This window comes from Cryptomeria japonica, chromosome 5 (assembly GCF_030272615.1).
Source record: "Cryptomeria japonica chromosome 5, Sugi_1.0, whole genome shotgun sequence".
Classification (NCBI taxonomy): domain Eukaryota; kingdom Viridiplantae; phylum Streptophyta; class Pinopsida; order Cupressales; family Cupressaceae; genus Cryptomeria; species Cryptomeria japonica.
Window position 1 is genome coordinate 187060733 of NC_081409.1, and position 19475 is coordinate 187080207.

General features: G+C 31.8%; 1 protein-coding gene across 2 annotated transcripts; it reads right to left on the reverse strand.

Moving 5' to 3' along the window:
- Nucleotides 1–577: 577 nt before the first annotated feature.
- On the reverse strand, nucleotides 578–5218 carry LOC131060889 (disease resistance protein Roq1). 2 transcript variants are annotated; one of them, XR_009110458.2, is made up of 6 exons: nucleotides 4494–5218; nucleotides 3294–4359; nucleotides 2919–3164; nucleotides 2139–2807; nucleotides 1513–1928; nucleotides 578–685 (listed from the first exon to the last, which is right to left on the reverse strand). XR_009110458.2 is itself a non-coding variant. In XM_057994316.2 (5 exons), the coding sequence occupies exons 1-5, from the start codon at nucleotides 4988–4990 to the stop codon at nucleotides 1707–1709; spliced, it is 2700 nt and encodes an 899-aa protein (XP_057850299.2). In that variant the 5' UTR covers nucleotides 4991–5218; the 3' UTR covers nucleotides 1366–1706. The 2 variants fall into 2 exon arrangements, 1 of the variants encoding a protein (XP_057850299.2); XM_057994316.2 differs by lacking the exon at nucleotides 578–685 and having other exon boundaries at nucleotides 1366–1928.
- Nucleotides 5219–19475: the final 14257 nt, after the last annotated feature.

A 19475-nucleotide genomic window follows, 5' to 3' on the forward strand; every position in this document is an offset into this window, starting at 1 on the left:
AAGGGGGGGTGTTAGAGTTATATTTTATTAGCTAATAATTATTTATTTAATTATTAATCTATTATACTCTATGCTTAAGCTAAACTTAGGAATCTTATAATTCTTTAGGTTTTTCTCCTTTAGGGTTTCGAGTATCCTTTTATAAGGATTCTCTCTTTGCATTTTTCATAACAACTATAATTATTGAATTGCATTCTTGTTGCACAATCAATATGACTCCTATTTTCTGGATCTCTAAATTCTAGCCTCCATAGCTATTTGGCTTCTCTCTTTCTGTGACAGGTTTGCATGCAAGTGATCTTTGAGAGTTGTAGAGTTGATTTTTCCTCAACTCTAATATAAACAGCATTTTCACCTCAATAGAGCATTTACGAGATTCTTGCAACACAAACATGCTTTTTTCTAAGTTTTTGCAAAATCATGCTAAAACAACTATATCCAAGCAAGACTTCCCAACAAAGAGGCAAAATTCTAATTTATAGAAATAGTTAAGTCCACATGAAATTTACCCCTGCTCAATGCATAATATCAAGAGTGCAATCCATCTCAAAAAATCACCATCTTAAAGAGCCAAACATATGTAATGCTTACTATAAAGCTTGCAATCTTTGAATTCAACTACAACCAAGTTAATTGATGTGCAAAAAAACCTACTAGCTTACTAAACACATCTAGTAAAAAAACGCTTGTGCATAATTTGTAGTAGAAATAGAACCTTGCATGAGCCACCCAAAAAATGCATAGAAAATGTGGAAGCACAAACAAGCCACATTAATTGTATCTAGAGTGCCATTTCCAAACATAGTATGTATGTAGCAAAGCATGTGCCCTGCCATCAAGGAACATGAGTCCTAAAATGGAACCCCACAAGCTTTAAAGACTACAAATTACAAAAAGCTTAGTAAAATGTTTGATATTGTGCCTACATGACTACACTTGAAAAACATTAAAAACTTAAGAATTTTTTTTTTCTCCTCATTTCTAATTTGTTGCGATAACAATTTCTAAATGAAAAAAAATAAAACAAGCGGCAAAACTATGAGCTACCAATAAAAAATACAAAAAAATTAAAAATATATCATTTTAATAATAAAATAAACGATAATTCATAAGATAAACAACTTTATCCTTCCCTCACATAATTTCTAAAAAATAAACTATTTACTATTAGTACAACAAAAACATAAATCTCTAGAGGACTAATAACTCAATATTCAAATTTTAAAAAAATATATATTATTTTAAGATTTTATATACACTCAATATAATTAATCTAAACATCAAAGTTTATTTAATAATTATTTTATTTAATTTTTTTAAAAAACTAGCATACAAAGATCCCATACAAGAGTGATTCAGAAAACATTATAAACAAAGAGGAGAATTCCTTATGCAAAGACTTGAATAAAACAAAGATGAGGAGCTTTTCAATAGCAAATAGTCAAAAACAAGTTGATCACCACTTGTCAATGCTTTCGCTTTCGTTTTCGCCCGCCAAATCTGGTACCCTACTTTGTCTGTATAATTGATCAACAATTCTTTGCAATAAAGTTAAAGCTTTCCCTTCTTCCCCAACTTTAACTGTGGCCTTAAACCCCTTCTTTATTCTCACATTCCACAGGCTAACTTCACTATCATGCTGGGTGAGTAAAACTGTTATTAGCACATCCCCTTCAGCTGGGATCAAATTACAGTTAACGTTAGATTCAAATTCTATAGAAGAAGCATAGAATGATGTTACAAGCAAAGCAAATATAGTGATTGCACTCGATGAACTTTTCATCTTCAACTGTAATACGCTCTCCTCCTCTCTCAATTTCAGAAAGTGGTTGGACATCGATCACCTTAGAAAACAAATTTGCATTCAATTTGGACGATGCTTTACTCATTGCCTTCTGTGTCAAAATGGTTGTCTTTACCGACAGCGTCTGAAACATTTAAAATACCAGCTTAAAAAGAGAGGATAATAAATAACTGATAAAAATATTTAAGGTAAAACACAAATTTTAAAACACAACTTAAAATGAGTGACATTCGTTTTCCCTCTCCAATACAAAAGGAAAAATCATTATTCACAATAAATTAACTTGCTTTCAACTCAAAATCAATTGATTGCGTAGAGAAAAAAGTAGTATTACCCTTAGTCCATAAATGTATTTCCGTACCCATGCATATCCATCCTCAGGCATTTGAATTACCAGTCTTTCCAATCCTGCCAACTCTTCCACCCCTTCTATGCTCTGCAGCTCACGACATCCTGAAATAGCGAGATGCTCCAGACGATGAAGATGCGCATTTATTTTGAACACTTGAGGCCCTGTTAGAGAAGATAACCCTGATATTGTTTCCAATTCGTCACATTTCCCCACTTCTAGAGTATTCAGTTTCTCTAGCTGCTTTAACTCCATTTCTTTTAGATTTTCCATCCACCGAACATGCAGTGATCGAAGTCTGGGACACATCTCTCCACTAATTACCAACTTGGAGATATTTCGAAGACCTCTAAGTTTTATGGTTTCAAGGCTATCCATGCGGCTGCTTGTAGAAGAATCCATATTAGTTGAATCTCTACCTTTACTCAGATCAAAATTCCCACTGAATAAGCTGCCCTCGCCCTCGTTAGACCACAATTGCAATGATCTAAGATTACTAAGTTGTTTAACTGATTGCACCAAGGATATATCTGTCTTCTCTAGTGAAAAATCTATTTCTAATTCTTCCAAATGACTGAACATTCCTATTAAATCTGGAAGCTTTTGCAAAGTGGGGCACTGATCAATCCGTAACATTCTCAACTCGAAACTGGCCTGGCATTGACAGGTACACTAAAGAATGAATTGATTCTCACTAGTAAACAATCTTCGTCAAACAAGTATTCTGAAAGAAGACTTAATTTCCAGTAAAGAATAGCGAAATACCTGGGTATTGGTCTGCAACTGTTGCTGAAAAGTACTCCACAATTCTTCCACATTCGAAACTCTCAAAATGTGCAACTTCCGTAGAGGAATCCACGAAGGAATGAATTTTAATTTCTTAATTTCAAGCCACAGGAGGTCAGTCCCAGCTATAAAATAAGTAATGTAGGTTTGGAGGGATGAATCATAGAACGAATGAAAACACCGGCCCTTTGTTTCTGCTAGGATTCGTTCAAATCCTTTTGCTTCCTACATATAAGGATCAGGGTTAAGTGTGTGTGATATGGCTAGAATTTTTTTATAAAAACACATAAATTGAAATGTTTTTTCAAAAGCTTTCTATAATTTCAATTTCAAAAAAGTAAAGAAACAGCACACCACAGATCTCAGCAGTTCTGGTCGCCACAGGCGAGGAGGGCCCAAGTCATCTGCTATTTGTCTTCCCAGATCGCGGAGATGATCGTGCATTTCAAATTTGTCCCAACCCACTTCAATGAGGCACTTATCCTGCAGGGTTTGAACTGCATGCTCAGCGCTCCAACCAGACGCTTTCCAGATTGTTATAGCTTTACTTTTCAAATCCCATATTTTTTTCTTATTGAAAAGACAAGCAATATCTATAAACATCTGTTTTTCTTCTCTGTCCAGACCATCAAAGCTAATTTTAAGTCTTTGCATTATATCTTTAGGCTGGATTTTCTTTACTTTTTCCAATTCTAATTCCCAATAATGCTTATCCCGACTATAAACATGGGCACCCAAAACTATGAGAGAGAGGGGTAAACCTCCACAGAATCTCACGAAGCTTTCAACCAATTTCGCATATGTAGCGGGGGGATCACGTCCGCGAAAAGCATGGCTACAGAAGAGATCCTTAGCATGATCCTCATCCATTCCCTTCATCTTATAACTGGTATCTGCACCCCTCAACACACTTTGGTTACGGGTTGTAATAATTACCAGGCTACCCAAGCCCAGCACGCCTTCAGGTAAGAGGGCATCTAATTGATGCTCATCATCAATATCATCTAGGATTATAAGGAAATGCAAATGTCTTGCCCTTCCCAGACGATACTTCAACACTCCAATTCCTTGGTCCACATTGCTAATATTTATTTGATCTGCAGGGAAAAGATCTTTGCAGAGCTGACTTTGCAAGCAATGCAATTCACCTCTGGCATGTGATTCTCTCACGTCAGAGAGAAAACAAGATGTGTGGTAGCCTGAACGCTTCCTGTTAAACAATTCTTTACCCAGGGTAGTCTTGCCAGAGCCCCCAAGTCCGAAGATCCCCACCACTCCCGCTGTCTTTGAACAAGATCTTTCAAAATCTTGAACGAGCTCAGCAAGTCCAACAGGATATTTGGCAGCATGTAAGGGTATACTCTTTTCCTTTTCCTGCACTACTTGTACCACACGAGACACAATCTCTTCACACAAATTGCTGCAATCCAAAACCGAGAACCTCTTTAGAAAAGCATTCTACTGAGACAAAAATGAACGTCATGTACTAGAGAAAAATTTAAGGTAAAACATGACGAGTCGAAATCAATAGAAAGCACATGATAGTAATCTTACTCTTGATGCTGATGCTGGCTAAGTTCATAACCAGAGATGCCTGCAGCAGATGCGAGGGCCTCTTTCCAAGCAGGCACATTGTTGCGGTACTTTTCTTTATTTTGATGGTCAGAAAATGCCGCAGCATAGGATCCCCTCTCCGTGGAACGAAGCTCCTTAGGCTCCACATCATAGAAGACAGGAATAAAGACGGCATCAGTTTGTTGCAACATAAGAACGAGCTCGTCTAAACACCATGAGGACTCTGCAAATCCTTTGGAAAAAATAGCTATTTGAACACGAGATGAGCAAATGGCGTTGTGAATGGCAGATGTAATAGAATCCCCCCCTTGTAGCTCTTTACGGTCTAGAAATGCCTTGCATTCTCTTTCCTTAAGAAGGTCATAGAGTTGCTTAGCAAGGGTATCCTTGACGTCAGGGCCTCGATGACTGATGAATACATCATATAGCTTAGGAGATACAATCGATCTTGACTGAGTCGTGGAGGAGGAAGCCATGAATGTAGAACTAGTATGAAATTCTCTAAACCAGAGATAGCTAGATCTATAATATTTCTTGGAGACGATGAAGAAAAAATGAAGAAAAAAGGGTAGATGTAGAAGCAGCGGCCACCAGTCAAAGAATATTGGATTTGATTTCACTAGACAATGTCGGTTTGATAAAGTAAGATTCTGTTTGCCACTACCCAGAAAAAAGTAGGAAAATTTCCACGCGTTGGGGACCGCCAATAACTCATAAAGCTTGGAAGGCATCTCCTTTTATTGTAGGGTTGAAATTTTTTTGTGCCTCTGCTAATATATCGTTTGTGAGATTAAGTTGAATTTCAATAATTATTTATATTTTTTACAAGGATAATGCTTTTTAAAGATTTAAATTAACATACTGAAATGTATGTTTACAACAATTTACTAAGATTAATAAGCATAAATATTAGATAATAGCAATATTAAATGTTGATTTAAAAAAATGTTTTGTTTGTTTTACATTGAAAATTGTATAATATTTGATATAAAAGTTGAAATATGGTTATCTTAGATAAAAAATGATTATGAGAGTCTATATCTTGTTCTACAAGTAAAGAATATGTTTTCTTCTATGAAGGGTCAAGTCAACAAAGCTAGTTCAAAGAAATTCTTGTCAAGATGTCATGTACCCACTACTCCCTATTTTGCTTAATTTGCCTTCGCTTCCTCCATCTTCTCCACTATCTAGAAGTAGTTGTATTTTAAAACACCTTTAAAGAATTTTTGTCGTGTTGTAATGGAACACTTTCTCTTAGCTAGACACTTAGAAAACATAGGAACAAGATTAAGAATCAAATTTCTTAACCATGAACGTGTTTGTAGGATGATCGTCCAAATATAGATTCCTTATAGTGCACCAAATCCAAGTGTTCCATTATTAATTGCTCCTCGAATGCATCTAGAACTAGCACTTGCACCCCAACAAGGTGCAATGGTTATATAGCAAGATATACTTTCAAAAATATATTGGAGGAAAGGAAAAATTTAGAAGAAACTAACGTTGGTTTTATTGGGAGTAATTATTAGAATACAACATCTTAGAATTTAAAATATAAACAAACTAAAACCTTTAATTTTTATTAATAAAAAAAGAATGGGAAAAAGTAATTGATATGGTAAATTTTATTATGAGGGGAGGTGAATATAATCATATCAAATCCTTTTGTATAATTGCAAATATAATAATTTTGAATTTTAAAATAATTAAAAGTTGATATTATACTTTATGTTAAATCATTTTATATTAGATATTTTTTTAATTTAAGATTATTACTATAACTCTTGTTTTAATTAATTAATTTTATAATTTATTATATTTTAATTTTTTTAACTAAATGATTATTAATTAAAAAATTTATAATCAAAATAATAAATTATAATCTTACTTTCATATAATAATTAAACTTCAATTATTATTTTGTTATTATTAATTATAATAATTATGAGTAAAGTTAATTTTAAGATTAAATAAGAATTATGGTTATAACTATTCAATAATAGAAGTATTCAATGCTTAAATATTTTCTTGTTTGAAAAAATTATCACAATAAAAATGGATATTATTAAGATAAAGTAAATGATTAACTTAAAGAAAATAAAATTTTATTTTTTTACAAATATTTCTTATTTACTTTAAAAAATTAACCAAATTAAATATTTAAAATATAATTTTTTAGTAGACTTAACTATTTTAATATTGTAAAAGATAATTAGATCTAAGAAACTAATTATAAAAATACATCATTATTTTAACATCTAAAAAGTAATAACTGAATGCATATTTATTTTATTTGAATTTGTGTTTTTGTGATTTGTACTCATAATTATTTGTAATGCAAACAAATTGGTTTTAAAGTATAAAAATATAAATACAAATGTATGCAATTTATTTGAAAATATAAATTATAGAAAATAAGAAAAACCTCATCCAATCTTGATAACAAGAACACCAAAGTGACAATACCAACAATAACCTAATCTTATTAATCTTTTTTTTTGTGATAAATAATTTTAATTAATTAATATCATTAATATTTTTAATAGAGTAAAATATTTGTAATGAATAATATTTAATTATTATTTACTTTTTAATAAAATGAAATATTTGTAAGAAGATATAATTTAAATATTACGTTTTTATTATATTTTATAGTAAATGACCTTTTTATAATATAAATTATAAATATATAAAAAAAAATTTATCAATAGCATTGTAATATATTAATAAGAATTACATCACATTTTTAATATTATGCTACTTACTAATATCTCTTCTTAATTATGATTCACAAATACCTCAAACATTTATTATTAGACTATTTTCATTTTTGAAAATTATTATAAAAATTTATATCATATCAATATCTTTCATTGATTATTGTCCTTTCTTTTCACCGACCCATGTGACGATCACTTTCTGGAAAGTGATTGTACGCTTCATGTTGGGTCATGAATAGACTGGCATGTGAACATTTATGGCGGCAATTTGTACCTTTTCAACTGATTAAGACCGGAGAATAGAGTGCCATGTGAAAATGTACAGATTAAGACTACATTATTGCAAATTGCCATATTAAAATTAGAGTTTTCAAGTTTTTGTCAGTATACCTTTCCGTATTCTTTGGCTAGACTAGATTGCCACCAGCTATTCTACGCAATTTGTACATTTTGGCCTTCTATGTCCTGCTATTCCACGCAACTTGAGGTAAGGGACACTGGCTATGCAGCCCTTTAAACCGCACCACATAGGCTATGCCCCTCTATGTCTTATTTCTATGCCCCCTGTGTCAGCTCGTGCTCTCTGCAGCGTCTGACTGTCCCCGTGCGTGTGGAAGAAAAGACGGCAGCTCAGATAAAAATTTTAAAGGGCCTCGCCCTCCTTGGAGCCGACGGTGGAAACATTTCGCCCGCGGGGCTGCAAGGAGGGCGAGGCCCTTTAAATTTTATTTTATTTTAATATTTTTTTTTTAAATGTTACTTCGCAAATTTTGATTATATTTTTTTAGTAATTTTTTAATATATTTTATTTATATATACATTTTTAATATATTTTATTTAAATTATATTTTCATTAATTTTTAATATATTCTATTTTTTATTTTATTAATATATTTTATTATATTATATTTTTTATTTTCAAAAGAATATTAGTTTATTGGATATATATTAATTTTTTAATTTAATTATATATAATTTTTTATTATTATAATATTATTTATTTTATAGATTTATTAAATTATAATGTTTAAATTTTAAGTGAATCTATATTATATATTATAAAAAAGTATAAATCAATACATTAATGTTAAAATATATTAAATTAAACTCTCATATTTTAATTCTAATTTTAAAGTTAAATTATAATTTAATATTACAATTTAAATATGGGGTTTTATTATGGGTAAAATATCATTTAAGATTATGGTAGAAATATAATTAAGACTAGGGTTAAAATTAGAGGTTTAATTTTGGTTAAAATATTATTTATGATTAAGATTAAAATATAATTTAAGATTAAGGTTTAAATAGATCATTTAAGATTAAGATTAAAATATAATTTAAGATTAGAGTTAAAATATAGGAGTTTAATTATGGTTAAAATATCATGTAATATAAGGGTTAAAATATAATTTAAAATATTATTTCAAATTATTTATAAAAACAATATCATTTAAGATTAATTAAAATATGGGAGTTTAATCATGAGTAAAATATCATTTAAGATTAGGATAGAAATATAATTAAGAAATTAGGGATAAAATATTTTAACCCTAATCTTAAATTATATTTTAATCCATCATCACTTTTTTATTACACTTAGGATAAAATGGGTTCTCTACAAAATCTTTAGGTTTCTAAACTTCTAGACATGAATGTTTCCTTCAATCTATACTAAACTCTTTATAACTTGCAAAAAAAATATATTATTCTAATTTAACAAATATTTATTGTTTTCTCTCTAGATATTTCGCCTCTTAATTAATGCTTGGTATCCATTTTATTAATATTATTAAAAAATAATAAACATTACACTAACAATTCTAATTATATTCATATTTAAAAAGAAAATAAATTAATGAATAAAATCGTTTTATTATTCTAGTTTAACAAATATTTATTGTTTTGTCTATAGATATTTCACCTCTTACTTAATGCTTCATATCCATTTTATTAATATTATTAAAAACTAATAAGCATGACACTAACAATCCTAATTATATTCATATTTAAAAAGACTATACTAAATTCTTTATAACTTGCAAAAAGATTTTAGTATTCTAGTTTAACAAATATTTATTGTTTTTTCTATAGATATTTCACCTCTTACTTAATGCTTCATATATCCATTTTATTAATATTATTAAAAATTAATAAAAGTTACACTAACAATCCTAATTCTATTCATATTTAAAAAGAAAATAAATCTATTACTAAAATCATTTCATCCTTTTCAAATAGAATTTCTTTTCTAAAAGCACCTTTAACTTTTTTCCTATTTATGTACTAGACATAAGCTTAATCTTATAGATCAATTTACTATTAATAATATATATTTATTTGGAGGTTCAAGCTAATTTTCATTAATCAATGAGAATATTTTTATATGAATTTTTTCATTATTTCTTATCTTAAACATCTTTATATAATTGAGAACCACATACTTTAATCACATTTTTAGTCAAGTCAAATTAAAATGTTGATATTGGCCTTTTATTTAATTAAGATTAGGGTTAAAATATTTTAACTTTAATCTTAAATTATATTTTAATTCTTATCTTAAATGATATTTTAACCACAATTAAACTCTTATATTTTAACCTAATGATAAATTACCTAATGATAAATTATATTTAATCCTAATCTTAAATGACATTTTAACCCTAATCTTAATAATATTTCTACCTTAATCTTAAATGATATTTTATCCATAATTAAACCCTCATATTTTGACTATTTTATTTATATTATACACGTGTAAATCATTTGAGATTGATTTTATGATTTGATGGAGAATAATATATATATATATATATATATATATATATATATATATATATATATATATATATATATATATATATATATATATATATATATATATATATATATATATATATATATATATTTAAAAATACATAATATATAATTTAAATAAAATATATTAAAAAATTCCTAAAAATATAATCAAAATTTATAAAGTAACATATTTAAAAACTTATATAAAATATATTAGAAATAAATAAAATTTAAAGGGCCTCACCCTCCTTGCAGATGTAGCGGGGGAAATATTTCCACCACTGGGCTCCGAGGAGGGTGAGGCCCTTTAAAAAAATTACTTGAGCTTCTGTCTTTTCTTTCGCACGCACAGGGACAGTCAGAAGCCACAGAGAGCACGGGCTGACACCGTATACAGAGGTATAGAAATAAGACATCTAAGGGGGCATAGGCTATGCAGGGCGGTTTAAAGGGCTGCATAGCCAGTGCCCAATACTTTGATGGAGAAAGTCTTCACGTAATGGACTCCAATGTGAAAATGAAAAACTATGGAGAACATTAGCTTTTGAATTTACTCATTTTGAGAATATACGATTTCTATGGTCATTTAAATTTGTGTTAAATAAAATTCAGATTTTATATTTTAATATGTTTTAAAGAAAATCTTTTTATTAGGGGAAGTGTATCAGTAGTCATTATATTTAACTTTATGCATCCACAGATCCTAAATGACACATTTGATTTTGACTTTTTTTTTGTTCTCTCTGTATGCACTTAACTGCTTAAAGCTATTTTTTTTGTTTCTCAGTAGTAATGATGCATGTTCTGAGATCTTTTATACGTATAAGGATCAAAAAGTACATATTTCAAACTGTCACTCGAAACCTACTTAAATATGCCCTAATAACAATGCACCTAAAATTGTCAATATTTATGCACAAATGCCCTAGTAATCATGCACAAATGGGACAATTATGGTCCAAAGATGCTAGAAGTGGGTGGCTATTGGTACATGTAAAATTTATTAATGGGATTTTAGTTATCATTTTTGGGTTTCTTTAAAGTTAGTAATTTCAGGGTTGGGTGCACAAGGAGTGAACAATTATTAGAACTATAATGACTACTAGTGTTCTTCACCTAGATGGTGGTCAAATAGAGTGAAACAAATCTAAATGTGACTTTCTAGAGCCTCCTAAATGTAATAGGACAGTGAAAAAATGTTGTCACTATAACTAGAATAACTGTAATCACCAGATTTTGATTCTCAAGATGTATGAAAATGCAAGAGGACGACATATGACACTTCACAACATCATATAAAAAACTCCAATCTCTTAATCAAGAATCCAAATACTCAAAACTCTCAAAACCAAAGAAATAGATGAATAACCAAGATCTTTCTAATAAAGAGACAAGCTCTACAATTGTAAATGAAATGAAGCAATCATAGACCCATGATTCCTAGACATATGCAAATGTGCAGATGGAAATATTGCATTAGGAGCTCAAAAAAGATAGAGAAGAATTCTTTCCTCATTTCCAAATTAGCCAATTAAATAAATAAACCATTTAATTGTGAAATTAGGATAAGAGGAGTAAATGAAAACCTAGGAAGAAATGTTAATAAAGATGGCATGTTTGAAATGAATAAAATGATGAAATAGATACAAGAATCCAACCCCAATATCGAATTAGGCCCAAATTATGACTAAAATAAAATGACTGATTGTCAATATTGACAAAATTGATGACAATTGATAAGGAAAAATGATAAAAAAGACCATAATTTAAAGGTGTTTTGATAAAATAAGGAAATTGATAATGATAATAATGACAAGATGATTGAACACAATAAAGGCAAATGAGATGTCAAAATGATCAATTGATTTAAATGTTGATTGACAAAAGACTGATAGAAATTGATTAAAGATAATTGAAAAGGATTTGATAAAAAGATTGAAGAGATTGATAATTACTAATTGATTAATTATCAATAAAGGTTGATTTAGGACCAAATGATCAAACAATAAAACCGCCAATCATGATGATTTAGGGCCAAATATGATTGAATAGGTTTGTTAGGGTTGGAAAGGAATAAGATAGAATAGGGAAAATGACCCAATGTCCACACATGATGAAAATCAAATGTGGCATAGAAGACATGTTAAAAATTAAGGTTTAGCGATATAGGAGTGATGACCAATTTTTAGTGTCTACATTTTGCCCCTCTTTGAGACAATGCAATTCTAAGCATTGTTTCAAAAAATAATAATGTTGCCCCAACGATAACGAGGTATATGGGTTCCCCCTTCAAGAAACTTACCGAAAAATCCAAATGAGAGACCAATCTATCAACATGTAGACAAACTAAAGAAATATTGGACGAAAAAAAGTTAGTAAATAATGAAACCTTGCTTCTTGAAGTGTGCATTATCGAATAAGAGCCTTATTTTGATGTAGCAAAACATATGCAACACACCTGACATGGAAGGCAAAGTGATAATGCAATTTTGTTGCATAAATAGACAAGGAATGAGTCAAAAACAACCTAAGACATTACGTGCATCAAGGGTCTAGGTATGTGTGATGTTCACAAAGCGAGCATACTTATCACAGAAACCCAAGACATGCGTTCCCAAGAAATTTATTAAACACTCCGCAAACAGAAAACAAAACAAAAATGATCATGAGCCATCACAACCACTCTACATCATTCAGTGACATCATCGAGTAGTATAGGAACATGATCTAAGATAAATCAATAAAAGATGAGACTCACAAATCCAAACAAGTCAAACAAACATCCTGATCTTCATTTCTAAAAGTGATAAGGTTGTGTTGAAAGAATGATCATGTTGTCTGGTTTCAGGGAATGCAGTACCTTGTTTAAGACAAGACACAGTCTGGTTTCGAGTATACTACACCCTATGTAAGACCCGTGATAATGTTAACAAGGACCAATGATAATGTTTATGTTGATTGATTGATAAGACAAGTTCGATCAGTTTGAATGCTTGGTTGATTGAACAGTTCAACTGTTAAGCTCTATGTTTTATTGTTTCATCTATTTGTCATCTGCTCAAATGTCTATCTATATACAAAAGGGACAATTTATTGGCGAAATGAAACAAAAGCGATTATTTTTTAATGTTTTATGTTTTCCAATTTTAGGGTTTTTGAAAGTTTTTAATTTTTTGTGTTATTTTTAGGACATTTTACAATCTTTAATGGATTTTTCTAGGACATTTTACAAAAAAAAATTGTTTTATTTCAAGACATTCTTTTTTATTTTTTTGTTTTATTTCAGGACTTTATTTGATTTTTATGGGTTTTTTTTAGGACTTTAAAGGTTATGTACATGTCATAGCTTCCGATTTGTTCATAATGATAACTCTGTCAATTGATCATGACAAAGGATCTGCTCCCAATTAAGGTCTGAAATATGTACAGTGACTAGGATGGAAAACATATATACAAGGGTTGTCAATTGAGAAGAAGAGATATTGATGCTGACCAATCATAGGCCTAGACAGGGATATTGGGTCAAATCAAAATGGATAGGCGTGATAGAGCTATGTGCTATATACAGCTAGAATCAAGATAGATAGTGGAGCGAAGACCTTGCTACACGTGGCACCTGTTTGCTAGGTTTTCACCACGGTACTTGCCCAAAGCGCCTGTTTACTAGGCTTTCACTAGAGGGCGAATGATTTTTCTTGACTTTTTATTTATTTTTTATTATTTTATGTTTTTGTATTTTTCAAAATTTCTTTCTTTAAATTTTTAGGATCATATTAAAGAACTGTAGAAAGAAACTTATGTATAATACTTCTGAAGGGGCACATTGTTCACATGATCTAATAGTGGTTCATCCTCCGAGGTTGCAAGTTGATAAGCACCTAGACCATATGTTGCAGTGACGATGAAAGGGCCAACCCAATTAGGTTCAAATTTTCCCTTGATAATCTCAAGTGAATTCTTAGGGTTATCTTTCAAGACCAAGTCTCCCGCTTCAAAGTGTTTCCCTTTGACTTTCTTGTTCTAAGTGCGACGAAGATGATTTTGATATGCTTGCAAATGTGTGAGAGTTGTCTAACGTCTTTCATCTAACATTTAAAGTTGATGCAACCTAGAAACTATGTATGCTTCATCATCTATCAGGTGCTTAAGAGAGACTCGCAATGATGGAATCTCGACCTCAAAGGCAAAATAGCTTCCGCGCCATATACCAAAGAATAAGGTGTTGCGCCACTAGGGGTGCGGATGGAAGTGCGATAGGCCCATAAAGCTAGATTTAACTACACATGCCAATCTCGACCAGCGTCATTGACAACATTTTTTAGTATCTTAATGATTTTTTTAGTGGATTCCTCGACTTGGCCATTACTATGTGGATAATATAGAGTTGAGAAGCGATGTTGAATGTGAATATAGTTACTATAGGAAGAGGGACTCCATACTGGCATATGATATAGTTCAAGATCAACTTGGAAATCTGTGTGTCAGTGATATAGGTCATAGGTATAGCCTTTATCCACTTGGTGAAGTATTTTGTGGCCGTTATGATGAATTTATGTCCATTTGCTGATGTTGGATGGATCTTACCAATGAGGTCCAACCCCCATTGAGAGAAGGGATATGGAGATATAATAGGTTGAAGCTCTTGTGTTGATGTGTGAATGTAATCTCCATGCATTTGGCATTTATAGCATTTTTTAACAAAAGCATGGGCCTCCTTTTCCATTGTCAGTCAATAATATCCAGCTCAAACTAAATGTTTAGCCAGCCTACGACCATTGAAATGGCCCCCGCATATACCATCATAAACTCTATGTAAATCCGTTTGTGCTTCGTTAGAATCCAAACACCTGAGGAGGGTATTGTCAAAAGAGCGATGGTATAGGGTATCACCAATGATGATGTATTTGGCAGCTTATCATATAAAAGATCGACATTGGTTGGAGGAAAGGTTTGGTGGTATGGTTTGGAATTTTAGATAGTCATAAATATCATGATACCATGGGGAATTAGGACCAACAAGGACACACACTAGATCCAATGACGGGATCTCAAAAGAAGGTATTAGTAGTTGTTCCACCGTAAATTCACATCTATCCATATTGTGAGGCATATCTAGCATGGAAGCAATAGTGGCCATAGTGTTTGCTGATTTGTTTTGTTCTTGGGGAACTTGATTACATTGGATGACCGTGAACTTTGTCTTGAAGAATTCCACCATTTTCTTATAAGGGACAAGTTTCTCATATTTTGTATCATAGTCATCATTTACTTGTCGGATGACAAGTTGAGAATCACCATAGACCTACAAATGTGTAATATGCCACTGAATTGCTATTAAGAGCCTTGTAACCAATACCTCATATTCTACAATATTATTGGTGCAATCAAAACTTATCTTGTAAGACTTTGGAATAGCATCACCTTGAGGGGTGACAAAGAGTATACCTTCCCCTAAGCCAAATCTTGTATGGGATCCATCAAAGTATAATTGCCATTCAGTAAAGGGAATGATAGTAAAGACTTATTCATCTGGGAAATTGGTTAGCATAGGATGGTCATCGTGAATAGGTGCATTTGTGAGCTGATCAACTATAACTTGTCCTTTTATTGCTTTACGTTCAATGTATTCAATGTCGAAATCACATAGAATCACGACCCATTTTGCTAGTTGGCCTATCAGAGCTACTCTGCTAAGAAAATATTTCAATGGATCAATCTTGGCTACCAACAATGTCTTATGATTTAGCATATAATGTCAGATCTTCTGAACTGGAAATACAATTGCTAAACATAACTGTTTAATGGTAGAATACTTTAATTCATAACCCACTAGCATTAGACTAATATAGTAAATATCTCGCTCTTTACCTCGTTCATCCTGTTGGGCCAATAGAGCTCCAAGTTCTATGTCAGTTGATGATATGTATAGAATGAATGGCTTTCCTACTATAGGAGGAATTAATATAGGTGGTGACAAGAGATAGTCCTTGAGAGCTTGAAATGTCTATTGACATTGCTCAGTCCATTTAAACATTACCCCTTTGTGTAGCAAATGTTGGAAGGGGTGACACTTATCTGCCAATTGAGCTATGAATCGCTAGATTGATTCCAATTTTCCTTGAAGACTTCGTAGTTGATGGATATTGGTGGGAGGAGGCATATCCATTATTGCCTTGACTTTTGTGGATCCACTTCGATTTCTCTGTGAGAAACAACATATATCCAAACAGTTTTCCGGCTATTACCCCAGAGACACATTTTTTTGGATTAAGTCTCAGCTTGTAGTTTTCCATGACAAGATGAATATCTCTTGTGATTGATTTACATTACAGGTCATCAATATAATCCTCCATCAAGATATGCATGAAGTGCTGAAAATTTGCTATTATGGCTCTCTGATATGTTGCTCTAGAATTTTTAAGGCCAAAAGGCATCACATTCTAGCAATAGGTACCCCAAGCACATGTGAATGCAGTCTTATGTTGGTCTTCGGGAGTGATTCAGATATGATTATAGCTGGAAAAACCATCCATCAATGACAACATCTCATATATAGTGGTCATGTCCACTATAATATCTATATTTGGTAGAGGAAAATCATCTTTAAGGCATGCTTTGTTCAAATCCATAAAGTCAGTATAGATTCTTATGCCCCCAGTTGCTTTGCTGACTGGTAAAAAATTGAGATCCATTCTACATAATCAATGGGCCTTATGAAGCCCACATCTAGCAATTTCTTAAGCTCTACTACTTTGACTAAGAGGGCCACTTGTGGATGCATCTTCCTTAGTTTCTGTTTGACGGGCTTTGCACTTGGTTTCAATGGCAAGTGATGAGGGACTAACTCAGGATCAAGACTGGGCATGTTTGTGTACAACCATGCAAAATTAATCTGCTTCTCTAGGAAAAAGATGACAAAATATACTCTTTTTGTTTCTGATAGGGAAGCAACGAAATGAATGACCTTAGGGTTGTTAGGTGTGCCCAAATTTATTTCTTCGGTCATTTCCACTAGTAATGTCGATTTATCTTGACCTAATGGGGGTATATCCAATCTTTTACCTTTGGGCACCTCATAGAGGTTTTCACCTGTAGGTACATCTTTTGTTTTTACTTTTTTGTGGTTAGAGGGCACCTTGTGGTTTTCACCCAAAGAGCTGGGTAAGTGCACAAAGATGGTGGTCATAAAAGGGGGTATAAGTGGACACTTTTTTTTTCTGAAATCAAGTGAGCCTAAACTTGGAGGCAAAATTTGAAAGTCAGCCACTCAAGATATGAAGATAATCAAATAACAAATATTGTAGTACTCTGAATTTAGTTTCCAAATTACTAAACTTTTTCAAAATTTGATAAGATTAAGGGGGTCAAATCCTTCGCGCACGAAAAAAAAAACCTATTTTTTTTTTCTGAAAAACATAACATAGTGTCTGACGTGCGCATCAAAAAAGTCATAGTTAGATTTAGTATTTTGACAAATCCTTTGGCAGAAAGATAGTTAAGAGTGAGCACTAGAAGATGTGTTTTTTTTTGTTGAGTATTTATTTTTTTTATGATTTTTCCAATCGAGCACATCCTGAAAATTAGGTACCTGTTTGTGCATGAAGCATAAGTTGCACTAAACAAATCGAAAATATTTTTTTTTTTTTTAATTGTAAATAATCAAGTGCACTACAATAAAATATAAAGTTTTTAAAATTTAGATAAGTATATCAAAATTTATTAAAACAATGGTGCACCTATGTCTGTGAGAACTATGGAGACACTGGTAAAAGAAATTCAATAATAATATATTATTGTTGTTCAAATTAAAAAAAAATTATATGGTTAGAAAGCTCAGAAGATGGGTGAAAATATGGTGGCAATTTTAGAAATACCCACTTGATGAAGTGTAAACCTGATGATGACAAAGTTGAGAAACCAAGTTGATAAAATAAAACACATCAATAAGGAGGGAAATGGAGGGAAATCAAACTTCCAAACCGTAGTTTTGTCATCAAGGCCTATTTCCAAGCCTAAACAGTCAAAAACACATAAGGGGTACACTTATGGTATAACAAGCGCGTACGGGGGTACTTATGGTGTAAGAAGCGCGTACTCTCTATCTTAACTATAAACAGCGCATACGTGCTATGCTTACTATAAGCAACACATATGTGCTACATTTGTTTAAATTTTGGGAGAGTGTATAATATGATATTGTATATATAATATGTGTATATACATATAATATATAATTTATTTATATAATATATAATATTTATAAATACATGTATATACATATAATATATTAAGTATATACACACACATATAAGTGTATTGTCTCCCCCTCTCAAGCGCGTACAAGGTTCCTCTCTTTCTCTCCTTCTCTCTCTCTCTCTCTCTCTCTCTCTCTCTCTCTCTCTCTCTCTCTCTCTCTCTCTCTCTCTCTCCCTCTCTCTCCCTCTCTCTCTCTCTCTCCCTCCCTCTCCCTCTCTCCCCTTCTCCCTTCCTCCATATGCCATCCCTTTATCTCTTCTTCTCTCCCTCCCTCCCTCCATACTCCACTGCAACAGTGTCTGCACTTCTATAGAAGTAAGTGAATTTATTTCTTGTATGCAACTTCCTCTTTGATTTTTATCATGTATGCTCTCCTAAGAAAATTGACTGATGGATTTTTGTGTATATATTTAATAGGAGGAAGAAGGGTCTGAAATTGAACCACGAGTGCATTACCGTGAAAAAACAAGGAAACTTGCAGCAATATTCTTCTCGAATGTGTTTTTAATGAGTAGAGGAGATGTGGAAAATAGTGTCAACAAAGCAAAATTATGAGTCAGACTACTTGCAATATGTTTTTCAGAAGGAAATAACTAGTATGAAGAGAAAGAGGGAGAGTAACACAAATGATCCCACAAAGAAGGATAGTAGTGGGTATGCGAGAGTTCCCATGATGTTACACAATGCCTATCATCTAAAGAAATTCAAGTTTGTTGTAAGCATGGCAGTGGTAGTATATGATGATCATCACTTGTCAAAAGGCCTGGAAGGGTACATACCCATGAAAGAAATCAAGTGTGTAATTCCTATAGTCACAATTGAGATCATTCCTATAGCCTTGCAAATTTAAGAGCATCATATGTTTTAGAAAGGCAGTACTCTTAGGGTTAGGTCAAGCTCTTACACTTGTTTTTTAGTGAAGCCTCATTGTTTGTTCACTTGGAGTCTCTCTTATGCTGACAATGGTCTAACTTAGCTATATCAAAACTAAACTACCAATGTTCTATTGTATGATGTTGTATTCAAAACTTTAAATAATATATCATTTTATTAGCCCACCATATGACCCCTTAGGTGTCATTAGAGGTCATATTGTTTCCTAAGAGGTCATATGGTGTCCTATGATCCCTTAGGACACCATATGACCCCTTAAGACACCATACAACCCATAATGACACCATATGGT

What these genes read in the sequence shown, in the direction of transcription:
- LOC131060889 (XM_057994316.2), bottom strand. Translation starts at nt 4,990, where the DNA reads ATGGCTTCCTCCTCCACGACTCAGTCAAGATCGATTGTATCTCCTAAG. An exon ending in AGCCAGCATCAGCATCAAGA is followed by an intron (nt 4,360 to 4,493) that starts GTAAGATTACTA and finishes TTTGGATTGCAG; the next exon opens with CAATTTGTGTGAAGAGATTG. An exon ending in AGTTGCAGACCAATACCCAG is followed by an intron (nt 2,808 to 2,918) that starts GTATTTCGCTAT and finishes TGTCAATGCCAG; the next exon opens with GCCAGTTTCGAGTTGAGAAT.